A 25726-nucleotide genomic window follows, 5' to 3' on the forward strand; every position below is an offset into this window, starting at 1 on the left:
ATCTTAATCCTTTCAGTACTTATGAGCTGCTGAATACTACAGAGGAAATTATTTTCTTTTTGGAACACAGAGCTCTCTGCTGACATCATGACCACAGTGCCCTCTGCTGACACCTCTGTCCATTTTAAGAACTGTCCAGAGTAGGAGAAAATCCCCATAGAAAGTTAAGGTTGTTCTTTTCTGTCTAAGTGCTCTCTGATGACATGTGTCTCGTGAAACGCCCAGTTTAGAAGCAAATCCCCATAGCAAACCTCTTTGGGCAATTACGGCAGCATTAGGTTGACTCACAGAGTTCTCCCAGGTACCCTCCAGCGTGGCTAAACACACATACAATGGGAGGAGGGAGGCAAACTGCAAGCCCCACCTAAGTTGGCTAATATAGGTGCATGGCCTCACAGGTGCTACCTCAATGCTGTCTGGAAAAATGTTCAAGGCGCATTACATATGGAGTTTACACACCTCCAAGTATAAAATTTAAACAACAACAAATAACGCTGTCTCAAATGGCTGGAGGTGCTCTACCCCAAATGCGGTTGTGCATTTATACTGGGGGAGCAGATCCTGCCCTTGTAGTCCGTTGCTAGGGGCGATCCCCAGCATAAAAATGCATACAATGGAGGATGCCTGCAGAGGACTACAAGTGCCACAATGACATCCTACACCAGATAGACGGTGTGGATGTATAACAATTAGAACAATACAATACAGGAATATAGGTGCACTACTGTGGTTGATGTATACTGTGACATTGGCTATCCCTCAACACTGATGTAAAAATTCCCATGCTATCTCAGACATAATGCTGCGAATCCTGTTTTATACATTATTTTCCTTGGCCATATTGAATTCTCTATGTTTTTTTTTTCTGCTGCTTATATGCCTTATGTCTGGTTCCCCCTCCAGTACCTTGGTTGGTTATAATATACATATTTGAATAATTTTACATCATTGTGTATGATCATGACCTTTTCCCTTTGCACTGTCCTCCATTTTGTTTGTTAATTACTATTAAACCCCTCATGTTTTATGCTGTGTATGTACTCTGTCAATCTGAAGAAGGGGTAGATTATCCCCAAAACACGTCATTGCTCTACATCAATAACGTTGCTGAATACTTTATTTCCATGACTTGAGTGTGATACTTCAATTAGATTACTGAGCGCCTGCTGTCAAGGTCTTTTTCGTACCTCTACTTGACACCGGCTGGTTGCTCCTGGGACCTTTGGGCTGCACAGATCCACACCATCTCTCTAACCCCCTATACGGGGTGATATGCTTATTTCCTATACGATCAAGGTGAGCAACCACTCTATAGTGGCTGCACCCCCCTCCTTCAAGGGACACCACCTCTTCTTTGTCTAGGGTAACGCTCGAGGCGCCGCCCTCTGGTCTTCCTTTTTCTACTTATATACAGGACATGTAATGGGCACCATGACACCAAATTTACTTCTGCTAAGTGCCTGGAAATGATCCGGTCAGACACAGGGGTGTGTAATGAAAAGGCCACCTGTGTCTGGATGGTGGACAAGGAAACTGGGAGCTCCTGGTGCTTGTTGACAGATCAAATAATCTTCTCTACTGGAGGACTATCTAGGCCAGCCGGAGCCTGTAACATGTGTGCCCTCAAAACCACTGCTCCAAATACCTCCTAAGAGCTTGTTCAGAATGTCCTAGATGGTGGTCAGTATGTTGAAAGGACCATCCTTCTTCTTTCAGTCCAATAATGCACCCCCTTTCAAAGTCTGTGAACTGGACAAAATGCATTGAAGTGCATCATAGAGACGTATCTAGCAGTCGGTGATCTCTCATCAAGAGGTACACTACCCAAAAGTAACCTCTGAGAGCCTATTTTATAAAGCAAGGGGGTAAGCACTTTTGCTCTTTACTAGGCTCTAACGTGCTTAACACAGGCGCAGCAGCTTACTACCATTGCACATAAGAAGAAATTGCTGTATTAGCAACAAGATGAATATCTCCTGATTGGCTGCCCCAATTTTCACCTGGTAAGAAGAGAAACTGACATATGTATATTGAGGTGAGTGCAGGTGACTCTCCTGTCAGTTTCTCTTTAAGGGTATGTTCACACGTACAGGATCTGCTGCATATTTTCTGCAGCTGATTATGCTATCCATTGAAGTTAATGGGTTGCCAAATCCGCAGCACAAAATATGGCGACTGCCATTGTGTACCGTCTACTTCTGCCTATCTTGGCCGAACAACTCGCACAGCTCTCCCTCCTCGTTACAGTCTTCGAAATGTGGCTCCCGCACGGACTCATTCAGCAATTGTCTCTGGTGCACCTAGTAGGGGCCGCACGAACCCTGTCTCTTTAAGGTTTCGTGCCCGGCTCTGAGTCTACTCCCTCTCCAATCCCTGTTCAGCAGAACCTATTTAAGGACACTCCGCCCTGCCTTCCGTGCCTGAGCAATATTGTGGTTTTCCATAGCAAAGGTTCTGCTGCTTATCTGCTGACTCCATGTTCCAGACTTCTGCCTGTTTTGTGACTCCGTCTCTCGCCTGACCCCTGGTACTTTTCTGTCTCTCCTGGTACAGACCACGGACAGTTCCGCACTTTGGCTGCAGAATTGTCTTGCATTGTCGATGAGGCACAGTAAGTCATATTCTGGGAAGGTCTCGTGACCGAATGAAAGATTAATTAGCTGGAAGGGATATTCCTGTCTCCCTGGATGCCTTAGTCACGTTGGGGACACGTATTGATGTGCGTTTTCTGGAGTGGTTTTCTCTAGCCGCCAAAGTGAAGAGAACTCCAAGACTTGCTCCAATGTTTCAGAAACCTGTTCCTGCAATACCACTTGAAGAGCGTCAAAGAAGTCGAGCAGAAAACCTCTGTCTGTACTGTGGTGGAAAAGGTCACATAGGCCCAGATTTATCAAACTGTGTGAGAGAAAAAATAGAGGGCTACTCTGGACAGTTCCTGAGACAAGCAGAGGTGTCAGCAGAGAGCACTGTTGTCAGACAGAAAATAACAACTCAACTTCAGCAGCTGATAACGACTGGAAGGATTAAGATTTTTAAATAGAAGTCATTTACAAATCTGTTTAACTTTCTGGAGCCAGTTGATACCAGTTTTTTCCTGGAATACCCCTTTAAATCAACTGGTGCCAGAAAGTTAAACAGATTTGTAAATGACTTCTATTTAAAAATCTTAATCCTTCCAATACCTATGAGCTATATAATACAGAGTAAATTCTTTTCTTTTTGGATTTCTTTTCTGTCTGACCACAGTGCTCTCTGCTGACACCTCTGTCCATGTCGGGAAATGTCCAGAGCAGGAACAAATCCCCATAGCAAACCTATCCTGCGCTGGACAGTTACAGGTGTCAGCAGAGAGCACTGTGGTCAGACAGAAAAGAAATCCAAAAAGAAAAGAATTTACTCTGTAGTATACAGCAGATGATAAGTACTGTAAGGATTAAGATTTTTAAATAGAAGTAATTTACAAACCTGTATAACTTTCTGGCACCAGTTGATTAAAAAGAAATGTTTTCCCCTGGAGTACCCCTTTAACCTGCCTATAAGTCCCCCCCCCCTCCCCCCCTGGCAATAGTTTTTTTCCCCCTAGAAAATATATATACATTGTTAATATAAATTGTAAAGAGAAACTTAGAAAATCGATATAACAAATATCGGTTAAATATTTGGTTAAACCCCCCCCCCTCCCAAAGGACGAGGGGGCACTCCCTCCGTCTAGAGAAGAAAAGATTTAGTCTAAAGGGGCGACACGCCTTCTTTACCATAAGGACTGTGAATTTATGGAACAGTCTACCTCAGGAACTGGTCACAGCAGGACCAATTAACAGCTTTAAAACAGGGTTAGATACATTCCTGGAACAAAATAACATTAATGCTTATGCAGAATTATAAAATCCCATCCCTTCCCCTTATCCCCTTACACCCTTCCCTTCAATACCCTGGTTGGACTTGATGGACGTATGTCTGTTTTCAACCATACTAACTATGTAACTATGTAAATAGACCACATGAACCATCTGGAGCACAAAACCTATTGGACATAAGTTCTTTACTGCAGTGGTCTCAAACTGTGGCCCTCCAGATGTTGCAAAACTTCAACTCCCAGCATGCCCGGACAGCCGTTGGCTGTCCGGGCATGCTGGGAGTTGAAGTTTTGCAACATCTGGAGGGCCACAGTTTGAGACCACTGCTTTACTGTATAAGAGAATAATACATTGTGTTTCTATATCCCATCATGCTGTACCCAAACTGAGTAGTCATCCTATATACTGGAGCTACATAATGCTAATTTGCTCTTCGTACAAGAAATCCCTGATGTCTTCTTATTTGTCTTGGTTCTTGATAGTTGGGCAGAAGGTGGGAGAAGACATAACGAACGTACAACCAATATACTGGAGCTGTAAATCGTCTGCAGGAAAACCATAAATGAAGGATATTGTAATTGTTTTCTGCAGCAGAGTGACATAAAGGCAGCAGGCAAGCGCCTCTATAAATGGACTTTCTAAGGTGAAAATTGGAGATCAAATATTTGATATTGATTTTGAGCCTTGAGAAACGTTCTTTACCATATGTCGTAGGCCAGTATCATCAGAGCTGGATCACTAACTAAACAGTCACACGGGCAAATGTACTGTAGATTTCTTTGGAAAAGTGGAAACAGTACTATTATAGCTCAACCCTAATAACAGTTCTGGTGCCATGCTGGGCCTTGTTACCAGATGGAAACACGTTTTTTAGCCACATAAAACTTCCGAAATTGGGGTCAGTACAGTAGGATTTTGCGATGCTCTCCACTTGTAAACTGGGTGACACCGAATCCTTCATTTGTGAGACCTTGGTTTATGACTCCAGAAGGTCACTACATGCCCAGGCCGAGATATCAGCACTTTTTAACATTGCGTGTACCAGTGGATGGTTCCGCAGAAGTAAATCTCTAGACGGACGGATGATCAGATTAGAAGAATAGCATGAAGTCATCCATTCTGTACTGCAGTTGAAACTTAAAGGGGTATTCCATCCCTAGACATCTTATCCCCTACCCAAAGGGTAGGGGATAAGTTGTCTGATCGCTGGTGTCCCGCCGCTGGGGACCCCCGCGATATCAAGTGCGGCTTGACAGATATCCGGTGCATGGAGCGAACTTCACTCCGTGCTGGATGACTGGCGATGCCAGGCAGAGGCTCGAAACGTCACGGTCATGTCCTGCTCGTGATGTCACGGCCATGCCCCCTCAGTGCAAGTCTATGGGAGGGGGTTTGACTGCCATCATGTCCCTTCCCATAGACTTGCATTGAGGGGGCGTGACCGTGACATCACGAGCGGGGTGTGACTGTGACATCTTGAGCCACCGGTGCTGCACCAGATGCTCTAAACGAACGCCAAGTGCAGCAAGGAGATCAGCAGTGGGACCTCCGTGATCAGACATCTTAACCCCTATCCTTTGGATACGGGATAAGATGTCTAGGGGCAAAGTACCCCTTTAACATTACATATCAATCCTAAGGCCTCGAACAGTGTCTACACAAATCATTAGAAGGCGATCACAGACGAGCCAGACGTCCAGCTGCTGGTGTTCCATTGACCTCACCCCACCGCTGTCATGGTGCAGAGCATGACGACAATGGAAGCTGGACTGGAGGTCTATCCGCTTCAACAGTGAGTCCTGCTTTTGAAGACCACATGGGTAACATCATGAGGAGGCCTTCATTAGGGAACATCGTAGTGGTCCTACTCGTGGTCTTACATGCGGATTGACATAATGTACGGTAGCCAGACCCTCTAGTCTTCAGTCAAGGTACACTAAAAGCTCACCGTTATATTAATTTGGATGTGGAACAAGTGGTACAGCCATTTCTCTAAAGTGTCCAAGGATCAATTTTTCTAACACAACAACACCAGGCTACATGTTGCTTATGCTACTATGAGGACCCTGCTTGGCCTAAACATGCTACCATGGTTTGCAGAATCTCGGACTTGTCTGCCATCGAGCACATCCTGGACATCATTGATCGGCAATTGGAAAGGGACTTCCAGTAGTGGATCTTGATGATTCAAGTGCCCAAGTGCATTCGGAAGGGCAGAACATTCCATAGACAACCATTAATAGCCTCATTGATAGCATGCCAAGGTGTGTAAGTGTGTGTATTTATATACATGGCACTCATACTCTATCCTGAATCAATTGAGATGTTTTAAATATTTTCAGAAGAAGCTGAAATTTCTGCTTCTTATGTATTTATTCTTAGGGGTACAAAGGAACCAGCACCACTTTGTCCGTGGGTTTTGTCTGGTATTGCAGTTCAGAGTTATTCAAATGGGGCACTTTTGACAAGGGGTGGGGCTCGTCATGAAAGGGATGCTGACAAAGGGTGCATGGTTTACACACAACTCCATTCACCAAAATTTGTCTCAAAATTTTGGCATCAAGAAAGCCAACTGATAAGTGTCTGGTTTACTTAGACTAGACAGACCACTTTAAATTCATCAAACACCATGAGACACTTTGATAAATATGGTTCTTTTTTTAGACTGCCTAGCCTAAGTTTGCAATGTTTGTCAGCAGTGTAGCTATAGGGGGAGCAGAGGTAGCAGTAACACCCAGGTCTTACTATCACATAAGATGATACCAGTATGAAAAATGCCATATAGAAGTTGGGGCTCTGTTACCGATTTTATATTAAAGCTCCAGAGCTTCAAGTTACACATCTAATCATTGCCTCGAGTGAATAAAAGCCTTGCTACACATCTGCTGGCACTGAACCAGCATTAAAAGGGTACTTTGCCCCTAGACATCTTATCCCCTATCCAAAGGATAGGAGATAAGATGTCTGATCGCGGGGGTCCCGCCGCTGGGGACCCCCATGATCTCAACTGCGCCACCCCAGACATGCGGTGCACGGAGCGAACTTCGCTCTGTGCCAGATGACTGGCGATGCAGGGAGAAGGCTCGTGATGTCACGGCCACACCCCACTCATGACGTCATGGCCACGCCCCTTCAATGCAAGTCTATGGGAGGGGGCATGATGTCCGTCACGCCCCCTTCCATAGACTTGCATTGAGGGGGCATGGCCCTGATGTCATGAGCAGGACATGGCCGTGATGTCAAGAGCAGGGGGTGGCCATGACGTCATGAGCCTCTGGCGCTGCAACCGATGCTCTAAACGAATGCAGGGTGCAGCAGGGAGATCACGGGGGTCCCCACCTGTGGAACCCCAACGATCAGACATCTTATCCCCTATCCTTTGGACCCCCTATCCTGGGGACCCCCGCAATTTCCCTGCTGCACCCGGCGTTCGTTTAGTGTCGGGTGCAGGGCTGAAGCTTGTGGCGTCACGGGAAAGCCTCGCTTGTGACGTCACAGCCACGCCCCTCAATGCAAGTGTATGGGAGGGGGCCTGACGGACGCCACGCCCCCTGCCATAGACTTGCATTGAGGGGGCGTGGTTGTGACTTCACGAGCGGGGCGTAGCTGTGACGTCACGAGTGGAAGCACGGGCACCATAATCTCTTCACCTTGTGGCACTCACCTCTTGATTTCCGGCCTTCTGGCTAGGATCAGAGAAATTTTTTATAGATCCGGCCGGATGTCCGGGCAGTATATCTGCGCACATTCACTTATTTATTTATTTTTGTTTCACTGTGTCACTTTTTGCGTGTTATGTGTCCACAGGATTTGTCAGGATGCGGTAGCCCTTCTGGGTGTCCCTCCTGGCGGTCTAGGGGAGGTGTGTGTGGCCATTAGGTTCCGCACCTCCCAGCAAACACCTCGGGTACTTCTGCTCTGGCAGGGTACCTACCGTTATCGGCTCTGCGGGCAGATACCTTGCCTAACGCCTAGGGAGATGCCGGGAGAATTTGTGGTCCCTTAGCAGCTTCGGCGAAAAGGGACATCAAGCCGGGAACCTCGCAGGTACCTTTTGGTCCGGAGGCGAAGGGTAAGGTTTGTTGGGGGGCCTCTCTCCTATCGGAGAAGGGCTTGCGATAGACCGCATCCTCTGTGCACGTTTTTTTAGTGTAACACGTTTGCACTTTTTCTTGCACTTTGGGTGATTCGAGAGCACGTTCCTCGGCTCTTAGATAAAAAAAAAAAAAAAAGCTGTCTGCAGATGGGTCCTCTTCCCTTCTGGGGAGATTTCTTGGCATTAAACCCAATCAGCTTCTGAGACTTTGTAACCAAAGCCAGGGCTGATCAGAGGGCACGCTACCTTATATGATGGTGTGATGAGAAACTTTTTTGCATAAATTCTTACCCAGAAAGCCTGCGGAGTGCTAATGGCCTTTTTTGAATCTCCGTTTTACACCAGAAGTGGTGCCTCTCCCTGAGGAAAATACTCGTCCCTTTTAGCTAATTACCATAGAGAAAGACATGAGGGCCTAACCCGAGTAATACAGAGACACATTGTAAATTCTAAAGCCAAAGGGGCAAAGATAATATTGATATATACGAGTTTTATGTAACATAAATCTTGGCAGCGCCTGGCTTCTATGTTACAGTATAGAAGACGGGATGAAACGTGCTCATTATGTGGTTGCTGCTTCCACAACTCTTCAGAGAGCGTCAGAATAAGAATCAAGGAACCAATTTAGATTTTCTGCCAGAAAAATCGCCCCAGGGCCTAAATATGAAGAACCAACAATGAAGATAGAATAACATTAGCTATAATGTCAAGTAAACAAACGTACGATTTAGTTGCAGCAGAAGCATCCCAATCTATTCTTGAAGCATACTTGCATTTTCAAGTGACTTTTCGGGATAAGCTCCCATGTGCGCATGATAAGCAGCACTATTTATGGCCATTATATAACTTGCATGTGGCACTTCTCTCCAGTTTTCCCCTCTGTAGGCTCCATCTCTAATTTTTAGTTGTCCCTGGAGACTAGCTGCTAATGCCAAGATGCTTAAAGGGGTACTCCACTGGAAAACATTTTCTTTTAAATCAACTGGTGCCAGAAAGTTAAACAGATTTGCCAATTACTTCTATTTAAAAATCTCAATCCTTCCAGTACTTATCAGCTGCTGTATACTACAGAGAAAGTTCCTTTCTTTTTGAATTTCCTTTTTGTCTGACTACAGTGCTCTCTACTGACACCTCTGTCCATGTCAGGAACTGTCCATAGTAGGATAGGTTTGCTATGGGGTTTGCTTCTGATCTGGAAAGTTCGTAAAATGGACATAGGTGTCAGCAGAAAGCACTGTGGACAGACAGAAAGGAAATTCAAATAGAAAAGAACTTCCTGTGTAGTATAAAGCAGCTGATAAGTACTGTAAGGAGTAAGATTTTTTTAATAGAAGTAATTTACAAATCTGTTTAACTTTCTGGCACCAGTTGATTAAAAAAAAAAAGTTTTCCAGCGGAGTACCCCTTTAATACACTATAGGTCCTTAAATGGGTAATCCTTTAATGACCTAGGTAATCAAAACATTTAATAAAACTACTACCCTAAGATATATATTACTTACTAATATAGTCTTTACACAAATTGTACTGGCTTCATCATGCTTTTGTGTGATTCACACATGACATGAAAATTGTGTAGTCCTTTAATTGTCAGAGTAGAGTTGTCCTCAGCTCCCCGGCCTCTTCCTCTATCCTGACAGGAAGTTGTGTAGTCCTTTCATTATCAGTGTGGTGTTATCTCAGCAGCTACCCGACTCCTCCCTCTCTCCTGGGAGGACACATCATCTTCTGCAGTTTCTGGAGTCATGGCTTATCTAAGAGCTCTAGCCTCACCTCTGACCAGCCCCCCAGCTGCATTACCATCTCCCCATAGATTTATTAAAACCTGTGATCAGATCGCTTCTTTCAGTTTTCAGAGGCCTCTTCAAAAATGAAAGAAGCAATCTCATTGGTTGCTATGGAAAACTGCATCACTCAGGTTTTAATAAATCTCCCCCATACTCCCCCCTCATGTACCCTGTTTCCCTGAAAATACACCCTACACCGAAAATAAGCCCTATCTGGATTAACGGGGTGGGCTGCAATATAAGCCCTACCCCGAAAATAAGACCTAGGCAATGCCCAGACTGCAAATATTAAAAAACAAACTTTGACTTACCTTCGTCCTCCGTTTCCCTGTTGCTAAGGAACCGGCCTCATGTTCTTGCTGCTTCCTGGTGTTGGGACGTCTCAGAGCCTTCAGCCTATCACCGTCCGCAGAGATGTCCCGCCCCGGCCGATGATAGGCTGAGCGCATTGTCATGTGAGGAGCCAGCCGGCTTCTTACATGACAGTAGGCTCAGCCTATCATCGGCAGAGGCGGGACATCGCTACGGCCGGTGATAGGCTGAAGGCTGTGACGTTCCCATCCCCTGGAAGCAGAAAGAACATGAGGCCGGTTCCTTAGCAACGGGGAAACGGAGGACGAAGGTAAGTCAAAGTTTGTTTTTTAATATTTGCAGCCCGGGCACAGGAATACAAAGTACAGCACAGTGGCTGATAATTATTTGGCAGGGGGGGGGGGGGGGGAGAGAAGCAGCGCTCACGGGTGATATACGGTATGATTAGCCCCCCCCCCCAGATGTGGGGTGCAGCGCTGGGCTGATAAACCGGCGGGGCGGGGGGGGGGGACGTTGGGGGACAATGTATGTTGTTACGGTACATACCGTAAATAAATAAGCCCTTCCCTGAAAATAAGCCCTAGTGTGTTTTTTGTGACTAAAATTAATATAAAATCCGGTCTTATTTTCGGAGAAACACGGTATCTCCCCCATACAACTTTTACTGATGAAATAATGTGCAATAATCTGCTGTGAAATCAGATGTTCTGCAACAGCTCTGTGCAGAATTGTTGTGAGAAGGGAGTAAACATGGTGGGAGGGCTGTGATGAAAAGCTTAGAAAAAGCAATGCATTCTGGGAATTGTAACACTGAGCAACAGCTTTACCAAAAAGTACTGGACTAAGATCACTAAAACAAATCGATCTTTGGTGATTTTAGAACTTGGGCAGTCCGGTAAGCTATGCCATATGCTACTGCAGCATTTTATATTTTTATACCTGATGTCAGAGTACGATAATAACCACTGCATTGCCCCAGACTTTACAGCAGAAGTTGCATTAAGATGTTTCTTCCCTGGCATCAATTACTGCTCTGCAGTTGTTGGCTAAAGCTACTTCACACACCTTGAGCCCTGCTGCCCCCTGCAGGTACACATACATGGAGCAGAGAACTCTCAGTATTCACCAGTCTTATGTGCAGAGTCCATGTAGGGAATGGGCAGAGCAGTGGAAAACTCCAGTGGAGTACTCAACTGGAAGACTTTTTATTTTAAATGAACTGGAGCCAGAAAGTTTAACAGATTTATAAATTACTTCTATTAAAAAATCTTTATCCTTCTATTACTTTTTAGCAGCTGTATGCTACAGAGAAAATTGTTTTCTGAATTTCTTTTTTGTCTTGTCCAAAGTGCTCTCTGCTGACACCTCTGTCCATATCAGTAACTGTCCAGAGCAGCATAGGTTTGCTATGGGGATTTTCTCCTGCTCTGGACAGTTCCTGAGATGGGCATTAGGTGTCAGCAGAGAGCACTGTGGACAAGACAAAATTGAAATGCAAAAAGAAAAGAATTTCCTCTGTAGCATACAGCTGCTAAAAAGTACTGGAAGGATAAAGATTTTTTAATAGAAGTAATTTACAAATCTGTTTAACTTTCTGGCACCAGTTCATTTAGAAAGAAATATTTTCCACCGGAGTACTCCTTTAAGCTTTAGCCAGTAGTTGTCAGAAAATGTCAGAGAAGGGGTACTCTTATGGTCCCTTCCTATGGTCCCCCTATGTGACGTTTTGGAAAACTCTGTAGTGGAAGCAATTACACTTATAGTATTGTGAAGTAGGGCTGGGCGGTAAACCGGTTCATACCGGATACCGTTTTTTTTTCTCCGATGGTATGAATTTTGCCCCATACCGCTATACCGGTGGGGCCCCTCCCCCCACCCGTGAATGAATTACAGAGCCCACGGCTCCGCTCTGTCAGGGGAGAGCAGAATGAGACTCCTCATCCCCGCTCCCCCTGCAGTTTCAGGCCCGCTCTTCTCTGCAATCAGAGCCAGGGGAAAGCACAGAAACTGCATCCCCTGGTTCTGATGTTTCCCGGAGCCCCGAGCCGGCTCCCTGCTCCAGTCCACCTCTCTTCGCCAGTGTTCATAACAAGCGCCCGCTGATAGCATTAAATATTGGTCATTTAACCCATTAGATGCTGTAATCAACAGTATCTGCAGCATCTAAGCAGTTTATCAGAGGGTGGCACTGTTACCCCATGTGATTGCAGGGTGCTAATACATTTTCATAGCATTGCAGGGCCTAGCAAAGGCCCCCATAGCTGCATTCTGCATTTGACTATTAGACCTTATCAGGGCCTTGTCAGGATCCGGACTGGTATGCGGGGAGGACACGGGTAGTGGATCCTCTGTGCCAGAGAGGCGATGGCGTGGGCCGTACCAGGGGAACGGAATCTAAGGGATTACTGGTTTTCACCAGAGCCCGCCGCAAAGCGGGATGGACTTGCTGCGGCAGGTAACCCCCAGGTCGTTCCACCCGATAGCGACTCAACCCCTCTGGCGGCTGAGTCTGGCGTGGGACACAAGGACAAGGCAAAGGCCAAGGTCAGACGTAGCAGAAGGTCAGGGCAGGTAGCAACGGTTCATAGTCAGGGGCAACAGGCCTATAGTATTGCCTATTAGTAAATCATTGACAAGTAATAATATACACACACTATTGCAATATTGTTAAAAAATATATACATATATATATATATATATATATATATTATTTTTATAACTTTTTGTTGGTAAAATTATATTTTGATATCTATGTTCTCTGTATATATATATATATATATATATATATATATATATATATATGATAGATATGTCTAACTTTAGATGGTGTTGGCCGGTTTTATCTAGTTTCAATTAACTTCTGTCCTAAGTCCTGGCCAGCACCCAGAAGGTGGAAAACTATACAAATGACCTTGGTAAATAATGAGGCTTTTGTTGGATAACAAGCTTTTTCTATTTAAGTGTACAGGAACCTTGTGATTGGTAATAAAGCTTAACACTATGAGCCACCGGGGTTTCCTTAGCCAATAAACTTACACTTAGAGTGTTGCCATATAAAAGAGCTGTAATCTATTTTGGGGTATGATTTTCTTTTGCGGAGCTGTTTATCTGCTTGTAAGAGATCATCCACCCGTATCGATACATGTGCATTAAATCTATCTACTAATCAACATGGCTGGAGTTGATTGATCACAGGGAGAAATAGATCCTAACACTTTTAAAGGGGCAATGTGACGGAATACATCTCATCATGGGAGTCCAGAGCTTCTGATTTTGTAACATCATGCCACGCCCCTCCATTCATGTCTTTGGGAGAGGGCGTGATGGCTAGTACGTAGCCCATAGAAATGAATGGAGGGGTGTGGCGGCTGTAGTCGTCAGTCATCCGGTACAGAGCGAAGTTTGCCCCGTACACCGGATGACTGGGGTCCCGCAGCGGAGATCGCAGGGGATTAGACATCCTATCCCCTATCTTTTGGATAGGGGATAAGATGTTTTCGGCCAGAGTAGCCCTTTAAGGTAAAGAAAAAATTATAAATATTAATAAATACTATGTGGTGAGCACCATAAAAAAATTCACCCAAAAATTGTAGCAGTGAGTTGCTAATACAGCAAAGCACCATGAGTTATGCTGTTTACTTAACATGTCACTTGATTTTCAATGCTTTTTTAATGCTGTTATTAAGCATTCCCTATTGAAGTCAATGGGGCCTGGAAACGTGACATTTTAGGGCCTTTTTTTTTTTGCCTGTGTGAACATACCCTAAAGCTGCTCTTGAGAGGTGAGACCTACATCTATTGGACATTAACAGCACAGTCTGCCAGATTGGAAGACCCTTTAGCCATTCCCCACCATATTTCACGGACTCTCTCACCTCTATATACTTCTCTACACATAAATGTTATATTTACAGTTTTATAACCTTTTATTGCTTTTTATGTGTTAACAGGATCAGAATTTGTCACCGAAGATCTATCGCCGACTTCACGCTGCCTTGGCATCTGTTTCTACCGCTCTGTTGATTCTCACCAACCTTGTGTTCCTTGGAGGGGAGCAGGTTGGTAAGATATACTGGAAAAGGCTGTTTGTACAAGGTGAGCGGCTCATTAATGTAATTTTTTAATGAAGTATTTCAATATTCAGATGGTTCTCTCTGTGCAGCGATTCCTCGTGCAGGAAATGAAAAATGCAAAAAGAACTGGAAAATAGCGGAAAAATCGCTGGCTAAGCAGTTTTATTAATGGCTCCACGTACCATTTTTTTTTTAGGTGCCTCAGCAATGTCTTTTATAATGATGTTAAAATGTCAAGACTAACCTGACTCACAGCAGAGGAGATTTCCAATATATCAGCCGGGTATCGGGCAGTGATGAAAGCGCTTCTTACATTTTCCTACCTGTAAAAAATGCATTAGAGATTTTTATATAGTTTTATAGATATTATGTAGCTGTTACTTTTCATGGGCTTCTCTTAGACATATGTTGGGATATATTGGTACAACCATAGCCTTTAATAGACCAAAAGTAGTCTCTTACTCTTTAGAGTCTTGCAACAAAATGTATAAGTTGAAGAAACAGACCAAATGTAGTCACTGCTGGACCATGTGGGGTCTATAAAAGTCTATGGCTGCATCAGGGCTAGTATGTGGTATAGGTCGAAATTCCTTTTTGAAGGTATTCCAACATATACCAGTGACAAAGTTCCAAATGTCATGTGAAGGGGGCCTAAGCTGATATTCCTGAGATTTGTTATGAACACTGCTCAAAAAAATAAAGGGAACACTTAAACAACACAATGTAACTCCAAGTCAATGACACTTCTGTGAAATCACACTGTCCACTCAGGAAGAAACACTGATTGACAATCAATTTCACATGCTGTTGTGCAAATGGAACAGACAACAGGTGGAAATTATAGACAATTAATTAATTAATTAATAAAGGAGTGGTTCTGCAGGTGATGACCACAGACCACTTCTCAGTTCCTATGCTTCCTGGCTGATGTTTTGGTCACTTTTGAATGCTGGCGGTGCTTTCACTCTAGTGGTAGCATGAGACGGAGTCTACAACCCACATAAGTTGGTCAGGTAGTGCAGCCCATCCAGGATGGTACATCAATGCGCGCTGTGGAAAGAATGTTTGCTGTGTCTGTCAGTGTAGTGTCCAGAGTATGGAGGCGCTACCAGGAGACAGGCCAGTACATCAGGAGATGTGGAGGAGGCCGTAGGAGGGCAACAACCCACCAGCAGGACTGCTACCTCTGCCTTTGTGCAAGGAGGAGCAGGAGGAGCACTGCCAGAGCCCTGCAAAATGACCTCCAGCAGGCAATTGAGCATGTGTCCACTAAAACATTCAGAAACAGACCCCATGAGGGTGATATGAGGGCTCGATGTCCACAGGTGGGAGTTGTGCTTACAGCCAAGCATCATGCAGGACGTTTGACATTTGCCAGAGAACATCAAGATTGGCAAATTTGCCACTGGTGCCCTGTGCAGAGGACGTCCCCGCCATTCTGGTAGCTCCAGATTGGCCCCGAAGGTCGTGGTACGCCGACGTAGTGAGGCTCCTGGATGACGCTCCACTGTGCCTTTCACTCCGCCCGGACCTACTCTCTCAGGGTCCTCTTAGCCACCCCAATTTACAGTCGCTGCATTCACACTGAGCACATGTGACAGAATCTGGAGATGCCGTGGAAAATGTTCTGCTGCCTGCAACATCCTCCATCATGACCGGTTGGCGGTGGGTCAGTAATGGTGTGGGGGGCACTTTTTTTGGGGGCCGCACAGCCCTCCATGTGCTTGCCAGAGGTAGCCTGACTGCCCTTAGATACCGAGATAAGATCCTCATACCCCTTGTGAGACCATATGCTGGTGCGGTTGGCCCTGGATTCCTCCTAATGCAAGACAATGTTAGACCTCATGTGGCTGGAGTGTGTCAGCAGTTCCTGCAAGAGGAAGGCATTGCTGCTATGGACTGGCCCGCCCATTTCCCAGACCTGAATCCGATTGAGCACATCTGGGACATCATGTCTCGCTCCATCCACCAACGGCACATTGCACCACAGACTGTCCAGGAGTTGGTGGATGCTTTAGTCCAAGTCTTGGAGGACATTCTTTAGGAGACCATCCGCCACCTCATCAAGAGAATGCCCAGGTGTTGTAGGGAGGTCATACGGGCACGTGGAGACCACACACACTACTGAGCCTCATTTTGACTTGTTTTCAGGACATTACATAAAGTTGGATCAGCCTGTAGTGTGGTTTTCCATATCCAGACCTCCATGGGTTGATAAATTTGATTTCCATTGATATTTTTTTTGTGATTTTGTTGTCAGCACATTCAACTATGTAAAGACGAAAGTATATCATATGATAAGATCATTCATTCAGATCTAGGGTGTGTTATCTTAGTGTTCCCTTAATTTTTTTGAGCAGTGTACTAGGTATTCTAAAGAAAGCCTTAGTTTGTTGCCACAGCTAGTTGTATGTTGAAAGGAATACACATTTTAAATGGCTCCAATATATTTTTAATGAAAAAAAAATTGGGGTTGACCACTTGTCTCCATGGTAACAGACTGCAAGGAAAGCATGTGTAGTCTGATCTGGAATTATACTCCTATCCATCTGTAATTACTTCCCTTATTGCTTTATATAGCAAAAACATTCTGCGTGTGTGCACAGTGTATAGTGCAGGATCTCCTCCTCTGTGTACAGTGTATAGAGACATAGAAGTGCAGGATCTCCTCCTCTGTGTGGACAGTGTATAGAGACATAGAAGTGCAGAATCTCCTCCTCTGTGTACAGAGACATAGAAGTACAGGATCTCCTCCTCTGTGTACAGTGTATAGAGACATAGAAGTGCAGGATCTCCTCCTCTGTGTGTACAGTGTATAGAGACATAGAAGTGCAGGATCTCCTCCTCTGTGTACAGTGTATAGAGACATAGCAGTGCATGATCTCCTCCTCTGTGTACAGCGTATAGAGACATAGAAGTGCAGGATCTCCTCCTCTGTGTGTACAGTGTATAGAGATATAGAAGTGCAGGATCTCCTCCTCTGTGTATACAGTGTATAGAGACATAGAATGCATGGTCTCCTCCTCCTTGTGTACAATGTATATAAACCTAGAAGTGCAGGATCTCCTCCTCTGTGTGTACAGTGTATAGAGACATAGAATTACATGATCTCCTCCTCTGTGTGTACAGTGTATAGAGACATAGAAGTGCTGGATCTCCTCCTCTGTGTGTACAGTGTATAGAGATATAGAAGTGCAGGATCTCCTCACCTGTGTATATAGTGTATATAGACATAGAAGTGCAGGATCTCTTCCTCTGCATAAGTGCAGTGTATAGAGACATAGAAGTGCAGGATCTCCTCCTCTGTGTGTACAGTGTATACAGATATAGAAGTGCAGGATCTCCTCACCTGTGTATATAGTGTATATAGACATAGAAGTGCAGGATCTTCTCCTCTGTGTATATAGACACAGTGAAGTGCAGGATCTCCTCCTCTGTGTACAGTGTATAGAGCCATAGAAGTGCAGGATCTCCTCCTCTGTGTGTATAGACACAGAGAAGTGCAGGATCTCCTCCTCTGTGTGAACAGTGTATAGAGATATAGAAGTGCAGGATCTCCTCCTCTGTGTGTACAGTGTATAGAGACATAGAAGTGCAGGATCTCCTCCTCTGTGTGTACAGTGTATAGAGATATAGAAGTGCAGGATCTCCTCCTCTGTGTGTACAGTGTATAGAGACATAGAAGTGCAGGATCTCCTCCTCTGTGTGTACAGTGTATAGAGATATAGAAGTGCAGGATCTCCTCCTCTGTGTATACAGTGTATAGAGACATAGAAGTGCAGGATCTCCTCCTCTGTGTGTACAGTGTATAGAGACATAGAAGATCAGGATCTCCTCCTCTGTGTATACAGTGTATAGAGACATAGAAGTGCAGGATCTCCTCCTCTGTGTGTACAGTGTATAGAGATATAGAAGTGCAGGATCTCCTCCTCTGTGTATACAGTGTATAGAGACATAGAAGTGCAGGATCTCCTCCTCTGTGTACAGTGTACAGTGTATAGAGACATAGAAGTGCAGGATCTCCTCCTCTGTGTACAGTGTATAGAGACATAGGAGTGCAGGATCTCCTCCTCTGTGTGTACAGTGTATAGAGATATAGAAGTGCAGGATCTCCTCCTCTGTGTGTATAGTGTATAGAGACATAGAAGTGCAGGATCTCCTCCTCTGTGTACAGTGTATAGAGACATAGGAGTGCAGGATCTCCTCCTCTGTGTGTACAGTGTATAGAGATATAGAAGTGCAGGATCTCCTCCTCTGTGTGTATAGTGTATAGAGACATAGAAGTGCAGGATCTCCTCCTCTGTGTACAGTGTATAGAGACATAGGAGTGCAGGATCTCCTCCTCTGCATAAGTGCAGTGTATGGCAGACACCATAGACATTACTTTCCACCCATTAGCTTTAGCTTTGGGTGAACTAAAATCTATAGATGATGCCCACAGAGCTGAAATTTTCTAAAAACAAAACACGATATACAAGTTATGTAAAGGGCAGAGCAGCTTCTCCTGAAAAGTCACCTGAAATAACAGGTACACTCTAAGTGACTGTGGCGTCTATATGTCATATTGATGATTAGGTTTTCTTATTTACAATGTGGACTTGTATACATTTGGGAAAGGCATTTTCTATTGAGTACATTAGGCTCTATTCACATCTGCATTGTAGCTACTCATAACCATGTTCAGGATCGGTCTCACAGCAGGCCCCAGCGGAGATAGTGGACCCCAAATTAAAATATTGGCTATGGTACATTCAGCACTATTATTCTTGTCAAACAGAATCAGCAATGGAAGTTCCTGACTAGGCCTCCATCGCAGATGTGACCAGAGCCATATATATACACATGGCCATACTTAAGCACTATATTGCTTGGTAGCACTTTGTTTTGCTGACATAATCATTAAAATCTATTCTGATTTGCATATGAGTCAGCACGCGGTGCGGATAAACTGGCTGAATGGGCAGCAAGCTGGCAGATGGATGGCATTTAATGTTGATAAATATAAAGTTATATATTCTTGCCCAAAAGATGAAAACTCTGTGCCCTACTGTCTATATTATAATTTCTCAGGTTGCCTCTGTCTTATAATGCATTTTATCTATAAATTTTAAATTATAGGAGTTGTAAAAAAATGTGAAAAAAATGTAATAAAAAAATTATTATTATTTTTTTTTTACAATAGCTGGTTGCTATGCCAGATGCAGCTCATCGGGGGGTTTGGCACTATTTCTGGAATGGAACAGACCCTTATGGTGACCATCAACCTTCAGTAACTCTTGGCCAAATAAGTTATTTCTTCTGTCCTCACCATGGGGGAGATTTATCAAAACCTGTGCAGAGGAAAAGTTGCCTAGTTGCCCATAGCAACCAATCAGATCACTTCTTTCATTTTCCACAGGCCCTTTTGAAAATGAAAGAAGCGATCTGATTGGTTGCTATGGGCAACTGGGCAACTTTTACTCTGCACAGGTTTTGATAAATCTCCCCCCATATGCTTTGTTCAGCCAAGTGTACATGTGTTCTCTATGGCGAAAGAGGAGTAAGCTGCTGCCAGAGGTATCTCCCATAAGAACAAAAGGAATTGGCATTGAAGCTCAACATGCTTGGTACCTGATATCGGTTTGCAGTGAAGTCCAGGCATGCTGGGAGTTGTAGTTTTGCAACAGCTGGAGACACACTGTTTGGAAATCACCGATTTATGGATTTACTTAATATTTCACATAAATCAGTGTTTTCCAAACAGTGTGTCTCCAGCTGTTGCAAATCTACAACTCCCAGCATGCCCGGACAGCCAAACCATGCTGGGAGTTGTAGTTTTGCAACAGCTGGAGGCACACTGTTTAGAAAACACTGACTTATGGGTTCACTTGGTATATCCGAACGAATTTTCAGGTATCTTGGAGTGCAATTGTCAAATGACCAAATACCATGAGGAGATGTCTGCAACCAAAAACTTTCCCCAGTTATGACAATACATATTGGGGAGAGTTATTCGGAAATGTTGTGTAGGGGAAGGATTTCTACACCCATAATTTGTGTGATAGTAATGTGTACGTGCGCCAAATTAATTAAGTGGTTGCTTGGCATGTGATAAATACGGCACTAGTACACATTATTTTTGAATTTGCATTTGCCCTGGCTAAAAATATTATAGATTACAACCTGCATCCAGGAATCAGGATAGCCAGGGTATAGGCAGACAGGAACGGCAGATGGAGGAACATCCAGTACCAATGTGGTCCACAGCCAGTTTTTGCGCTAGAGCTAAAAAAAATTAAAAAAAAGCAACAGCAATACATCAACACCACAAAAACAGGGTAAAACCAATGGGAAATCCCAAACCCCCCCCCCCCCCCCCCCAACTGTTCTTCTCTGATATAAGTTACAAGTTTGGGGGAGATTTATCAAAATCTGAGAAAAAGAAAAAGTTGACCAGTTGCCCATAGCAACCAATCAAATTGCTTCTTTCATTTTTCAGAGGCCTTTATTAAAAAAAGAAAAAAAAAATGAAAGAAGCGATCTGTTTGGTTGCTATGGGCAACTGGTAAAGATTTAACTCAGCTCAGGTTTTTAAAATCTCCCCCATTGTTGATATAAATCGGTGGACAGGTATTATGGCAACAGAACAAATGACAGAAAGTAAGATATTTCCGAACCCCGACATACATTCTCCATAAAATATTTCGGAAGGAATCGAACGTTCTTGTGAACCATTCGAATACTAGAACTTTGGGGGAGATTTATCAAAACTTGTTTAGAGTAAGAGTGGTGCAGTTGCCCATAGCAACCAATCATTTGCTTCTTTCATTTTCATAAAGGCCTCTGAAACATAAAAAAGTGATCTGAATGGTTGCTATGGGCAACTGCACCACTCTTCCTCTACACAAGTTTTGATAAATCTCCCCTTTTATCCTTCAGGTGGATATTTTTAACCCATTAAGCCTGACGTAATATGACTTTTTTTCACCTATTTTGCTTCACCTTTAGCTCTAATAACATGCACTATTCCCCAAATGTCACTTTTAAAGCACAAAATTGGCTGTAATAGTGCAGTAAAGTGTGACATATGTACAAGGGGTTATGTTAAAAGGCTTTTTTACGCTATGCTCGGCGAGTAAAGTACATGGCGCCAATTAAAATATAAAATATTCACAATGTCTTAGCTACTTATTCACGTTTCGTTTTTTATCCTTAAGCTATGCTCAACAACTTGTTAAAGGTTACAGCAATTTTATTTCACAGAACCTTATAAAGAACACAGAGAAAATATAAATTACCTTGGTATTAATTCTTCATAGTCCATTGATTTTTTCGAGCGATTAAATCAGAAAATATTCTGAGTCATATTGATGTTTAATATCCATAAAAGCTTAAAACTTACCAAGATGAGTAGACGTAGACCTTATACTGTATGTATAAGACGGTCAGTACAGTGGTCCCTTAACTCATGAAGGACTCAGGTCTTGTCCGGACCATTGTAACTGGAAACCAGACTCAACATTCAATGCTACAGAAAGTCCAGAACTGTGCAATGTGTCAATGGCCGGAAGAACTGACCAATCAGAATGCGCATTCACTGGTAAAACCCCTGTATTACTGAAGTGCAGGCACTGACTGGCTGTCTGGCAGTGCCTCCTACAGTACAGGGAGGTATTACATGTCCTGTACTCCTCTTTACCTGTGCCAGGGTTAGCTGCTCCTTTGGACAACAGGTCCAGGACACCGTGTGTACTGTACAGGACCCTGAAGAAGCTCCTGTCCTCTACATAGACAGTGATTTACAGCTCCCAGTAGATTTTTCTCACTTTTACAGTCATGGCCGTAAATGTTGGCACCCCTGAAATTTTTCAAGAAAATGAAGTATTTCTCACAGAAAAAGGATTGCAGTAACACATGTTTTGCTATACACATGTTTATTCCCTTTGTGTGTATTGGAACTAAACAAAAAAAAAAGGGAGGAAAAAAAGCAAATCGGATGTAATGTCACGCCAAACTCCAAAAATGGGCTGGACAAAATTATTGGCACCCTTTCAAAATTATGGAAAAATAAGATTGTTTCAAGCATGTGATGCTCCTTTAAACTCACCTGGGGCAAGTAACAGGTGTGCACAATATAAAAATCACACCTGAAAGCAGATAAAAAGGAGAGAAGTTCACTTAGTCTTTGCATTGTGTGTCTGTGTGTGCCACACTAAGCATGGACAACAGAAAGAGGAGAAGAGAACTGTCTGAGGATTTCAGAACCAACATTTCGGAACAATATCAACAATCTTAAGGTTACAAGTCCATCTCCAGAGACCTAGATTTGCCTTTGTCCACAGTGCGCAACATTATCAGGAAGTTTGCAACCCATGGCACTGTAGCTAATCTCCCTGGGCGTGGACGGAAGAGAAAAATTGATGAAAGGTGTCAACGCATAGTACGGATGGTGGATAAGCAGCCCCAAACAAGTTCCAAAGATATTCAAGTTGTCCTGCAGGCTCAGGGAGCATCAGTGTCAGCGCAAACTATCCATCGACATTTAAATGAAATGAAACGCTATGGCAGGAGACCAAGGAGGACCCCACTGCTGACACAGAGACATAAAAAGCAAGACTACATTTTGCCAAAATGTCTTGTAGACAGATGAGACCAAGATCAAGCTTCTTGGTAAAGCACATCATTCTACTGTTTACCGTAAATGGAATGAGGCCTATAAAGAAAGAACACAGTGCATACAGTGAAATATGGTGGAGGTTCAATGATGTTTTGGGGTTGTTTTGCTGCCTCTGGCACTGGCCTTGAATGTGTGCAAGGCATCATGAAATCTGAGGATTACCAATGGATTTTGGTTCACACTGTACAGCCCAGTGTCAGAAAGCTGGGTTTGCATCCAAGATCTTGGGTCTTCCTATAGGACAATGACCCCAAACATACGTCAAGAAATGGACGGCAACAAAGCGATGGAGAGTTCTGAAGTGGCAGCAATGAGTCCAGATCCAAATCCCAATGAGAGGTGTAAGAAGCTTATAGATGGTTATAGGAAGCGACTGATTTCAGTAATTTTTTCCAAAGGGTGTGCAACCAAATATTACATTAAGGGTACCAATACTTTTGTCCAGACCATTTTTGGAGTTTGGTGTGACATTATGTCCAATTTGCTTTTTTTTTTACTCCCTTTTTTGGTTTAGTTCCAATACACACAAAGGGAATAAACGTGTATAGCAAAACATGTGTTACTGCAATCCTTTTGTGTGAAAAATACTTCATTTTCCTGAAAACTTTCAGGGGTGCCAACATTTACGACCATGACTGTATATGAAAGGACTTGCTTTATCTGTATTAGTTATCTACTTACATTTTTTTAAAGGGGTACTCCGCCTTTAGACATCTTACCCCCTATCCAAAGGATAGGAGATAAGATGTCTGATCGCGTGGGTCCCGCCGCTGGGGACCCCTGCGATCTTGGCTACCGCACTCCAGACATCCGGTGCATGGAGCAAACTTTGCTTCGTGCCAGAAGACTGACGTCACGGTCACGCCCCGCTTGTAATATCATGGCCATGCCCCCTCAGTGCAAGTCTATGGCCCCATCACGCTCCCTCCCATAGACTTGCATTGAGGGGACGTGGCCGTGACATCAGGAGCAGGGCGCGCCTGTGACGTCACGAGCCTCCGGCGCTGCAGCCGACGATCTAAAGAATACTGGGTGCAGCAGGGAGAGTGCAGGGGTCCCCAGCGGCGGGACCCACTCGATCAGACATCTTATCCCCTATCCAAAGGTAAGATGTCTAGGGGCAGAGTACCCAATTTAAGCCTCACTTTTTCCTATTTTTAGTTGACATTTCGTTGGCTTTAGAACCAATAGTATGAGGGTATCCTGATTGTTCCCCAACAGATGATGTTAGAGGAAGGCAGAATCATAAAGGTGTGCTTCCGATATACAATGGTTTCAGCACTGTGGCTGCTGCCGGGTGTACCCAAGGAAGAAGCACATGCAAAGAAGCCGCCAGACTGAGCTTTGAACAAACAGCGCTGGCGTCACTGTGCCCGTGGCTCAGATCGTAACCCTGCCTGTGCTCCTGGGTGCTCATTTGCATATTCATAGAAATATGGATATTGCTGGAATGCAGCAACAGATTCGGGCATGTTAGGTATCATTTTAATCAGTGTCACTCGCTCTACCAGCCAGTATCATTGGTTAGTGTGGGTGACACTGCTGACAATAACCCTTTAAAGAAATTAGTTGTATTGTCCTATTCCTGCAAAACTCCTTTAATGACATAAGTAAACTTGGGGCCTGTAAGACAAGCTGATTCTTTAAAGGGGTAGTCCTGGCAAAAACATGGGGATAAGATGTCTGATCGCGGGGGGCCCGCTGCTGGGACCCCACGCGATCTCCCTGTAGCACCTGCATTCTATGCGGGGCTGCGTCTCCAATTTCGGAAACCTCTCGGTTTCCGGGACTGGGGATGTGACGTCACGCGATGCTCCCTCCATTCATGTCTATGGGAGGGGGCGTGGCGGCCATCACGCCCCCTCCCATAGACATGAATGGAGGGGGCGTGGCGTGACGTCACGTCCCCAGTCCCGGAAACCCGGAGGTTTTGAAAAATGCATGCGGGTGCTGCAGGGAGAACCCTTTGGATAGGGAATAAGATGTTTTTGCCTGGAATAACCCTTTAAGGTGTCCATACACATGAAACACAAGTAGGTTAACGGTTGAACAACTGTTAAATAAACAATCACCTTACAAACAATCGTTTTACAGGTGCAGCCAGAGACATTTTAGGCCATATTGGCCATTAAAGTTGTTCAAGCTGGCCATTCATGATACATTTTCGGAAATATTCTAACGCTTTGAGAATATTCTTTCACACACAAAAGATCTTTCCTCAACGAATAGTCCAACTTTCACCCAAAAATGTCCACAATAACAGACAATAACAATCTTTCATTGACTAGCTAAAAACCATTGTTCGTTTTAGTTGAGATTGGTCTGTTGTATGGGCACCTATAGCTTTTTCCTACATACTATTACAAGAGGCTTGTGATTGTATAGGATAAGTGGATGGTAGGCCCAGGCCAACCACGCATTTCATTTTACTGGAAAAAAATAAAAGGTATTGTCACCATTTATCAATGTTTTCTGATGAAGTGTGATGCAGATGTATAGGTAATCTAGAGATCAACTAAACACACACAAAAACTTTATTGGATGTAATTTATTTGAGTGGGTTTGCTATCGGTATACTTAGTGCTGTATTAATGACGCATTGTGTAATGCTAATGTGTTATCTCCAGACTACAGTCAGATTGCTACATCAGAATCCTGCCAGATGAGTCCCAAATCCCGGCATTCTCATATAAACAAACATGTACCAAGCCAAATCCTGGAGACATCTGCCAATGTTTTTGTAACAAGTATCATCAGTCAGAATTATTTCATTACATACTCATAATTATTTTTTATCCGTCACTTAGGAGCCACACGCAGGTTATTCGTTACTAGTTAATCTGCGGATTTATTTGTTATTAGTTACATATAGACATATCAGGGCTGATTTCCACACGTGTGGTTATATTTCTTTTATGCAGCATTTGTATTATCACAGGTGCCAG

General features: G+C 43.9%; 1 protein-coding gene across 6 annotated transcripts in view; it reads left to right on the forward strand.

Moving 5' to 3' along the window:
• Positions 1-25726, forward strand: part of HHAT (hedgehog acyltransferase) — a 489607-nt gene that overhangs the window by 363139 nt on the left and 100742 nt on the right. For all 6 annotated transcript variants that reach the window (XR_008891670.1, XM_056568209.1, XM_056568211.1 and 3 more), the window contains one exon: positions 14003-14147. Coding sequence is in view for 5 of the 6 variants with exons in the window: in XM_056568209.1 (XP_056424184.1) it covers positions 14003-14147 (145 nt within the window). In the remaining variant the exon portion in view is untranslated. The remainder of the gene's footprint in view (positions 1-14002; positions 14148-25726) is intronic.

This window comes from Hyla sarda, chromosome 3, assembly GCF_029499605.1.
Source record: "Hyla sarda isolate aHylSar1 chromosome 3, aHylSar1.hap1, whole genome shotgun sequence".
Classification (NCBI taxonomy): Eukaryota; Metazoa; Chordata; class Amphibia; order Anura; family Hylidae; genus Hyla; species Hyla sarda.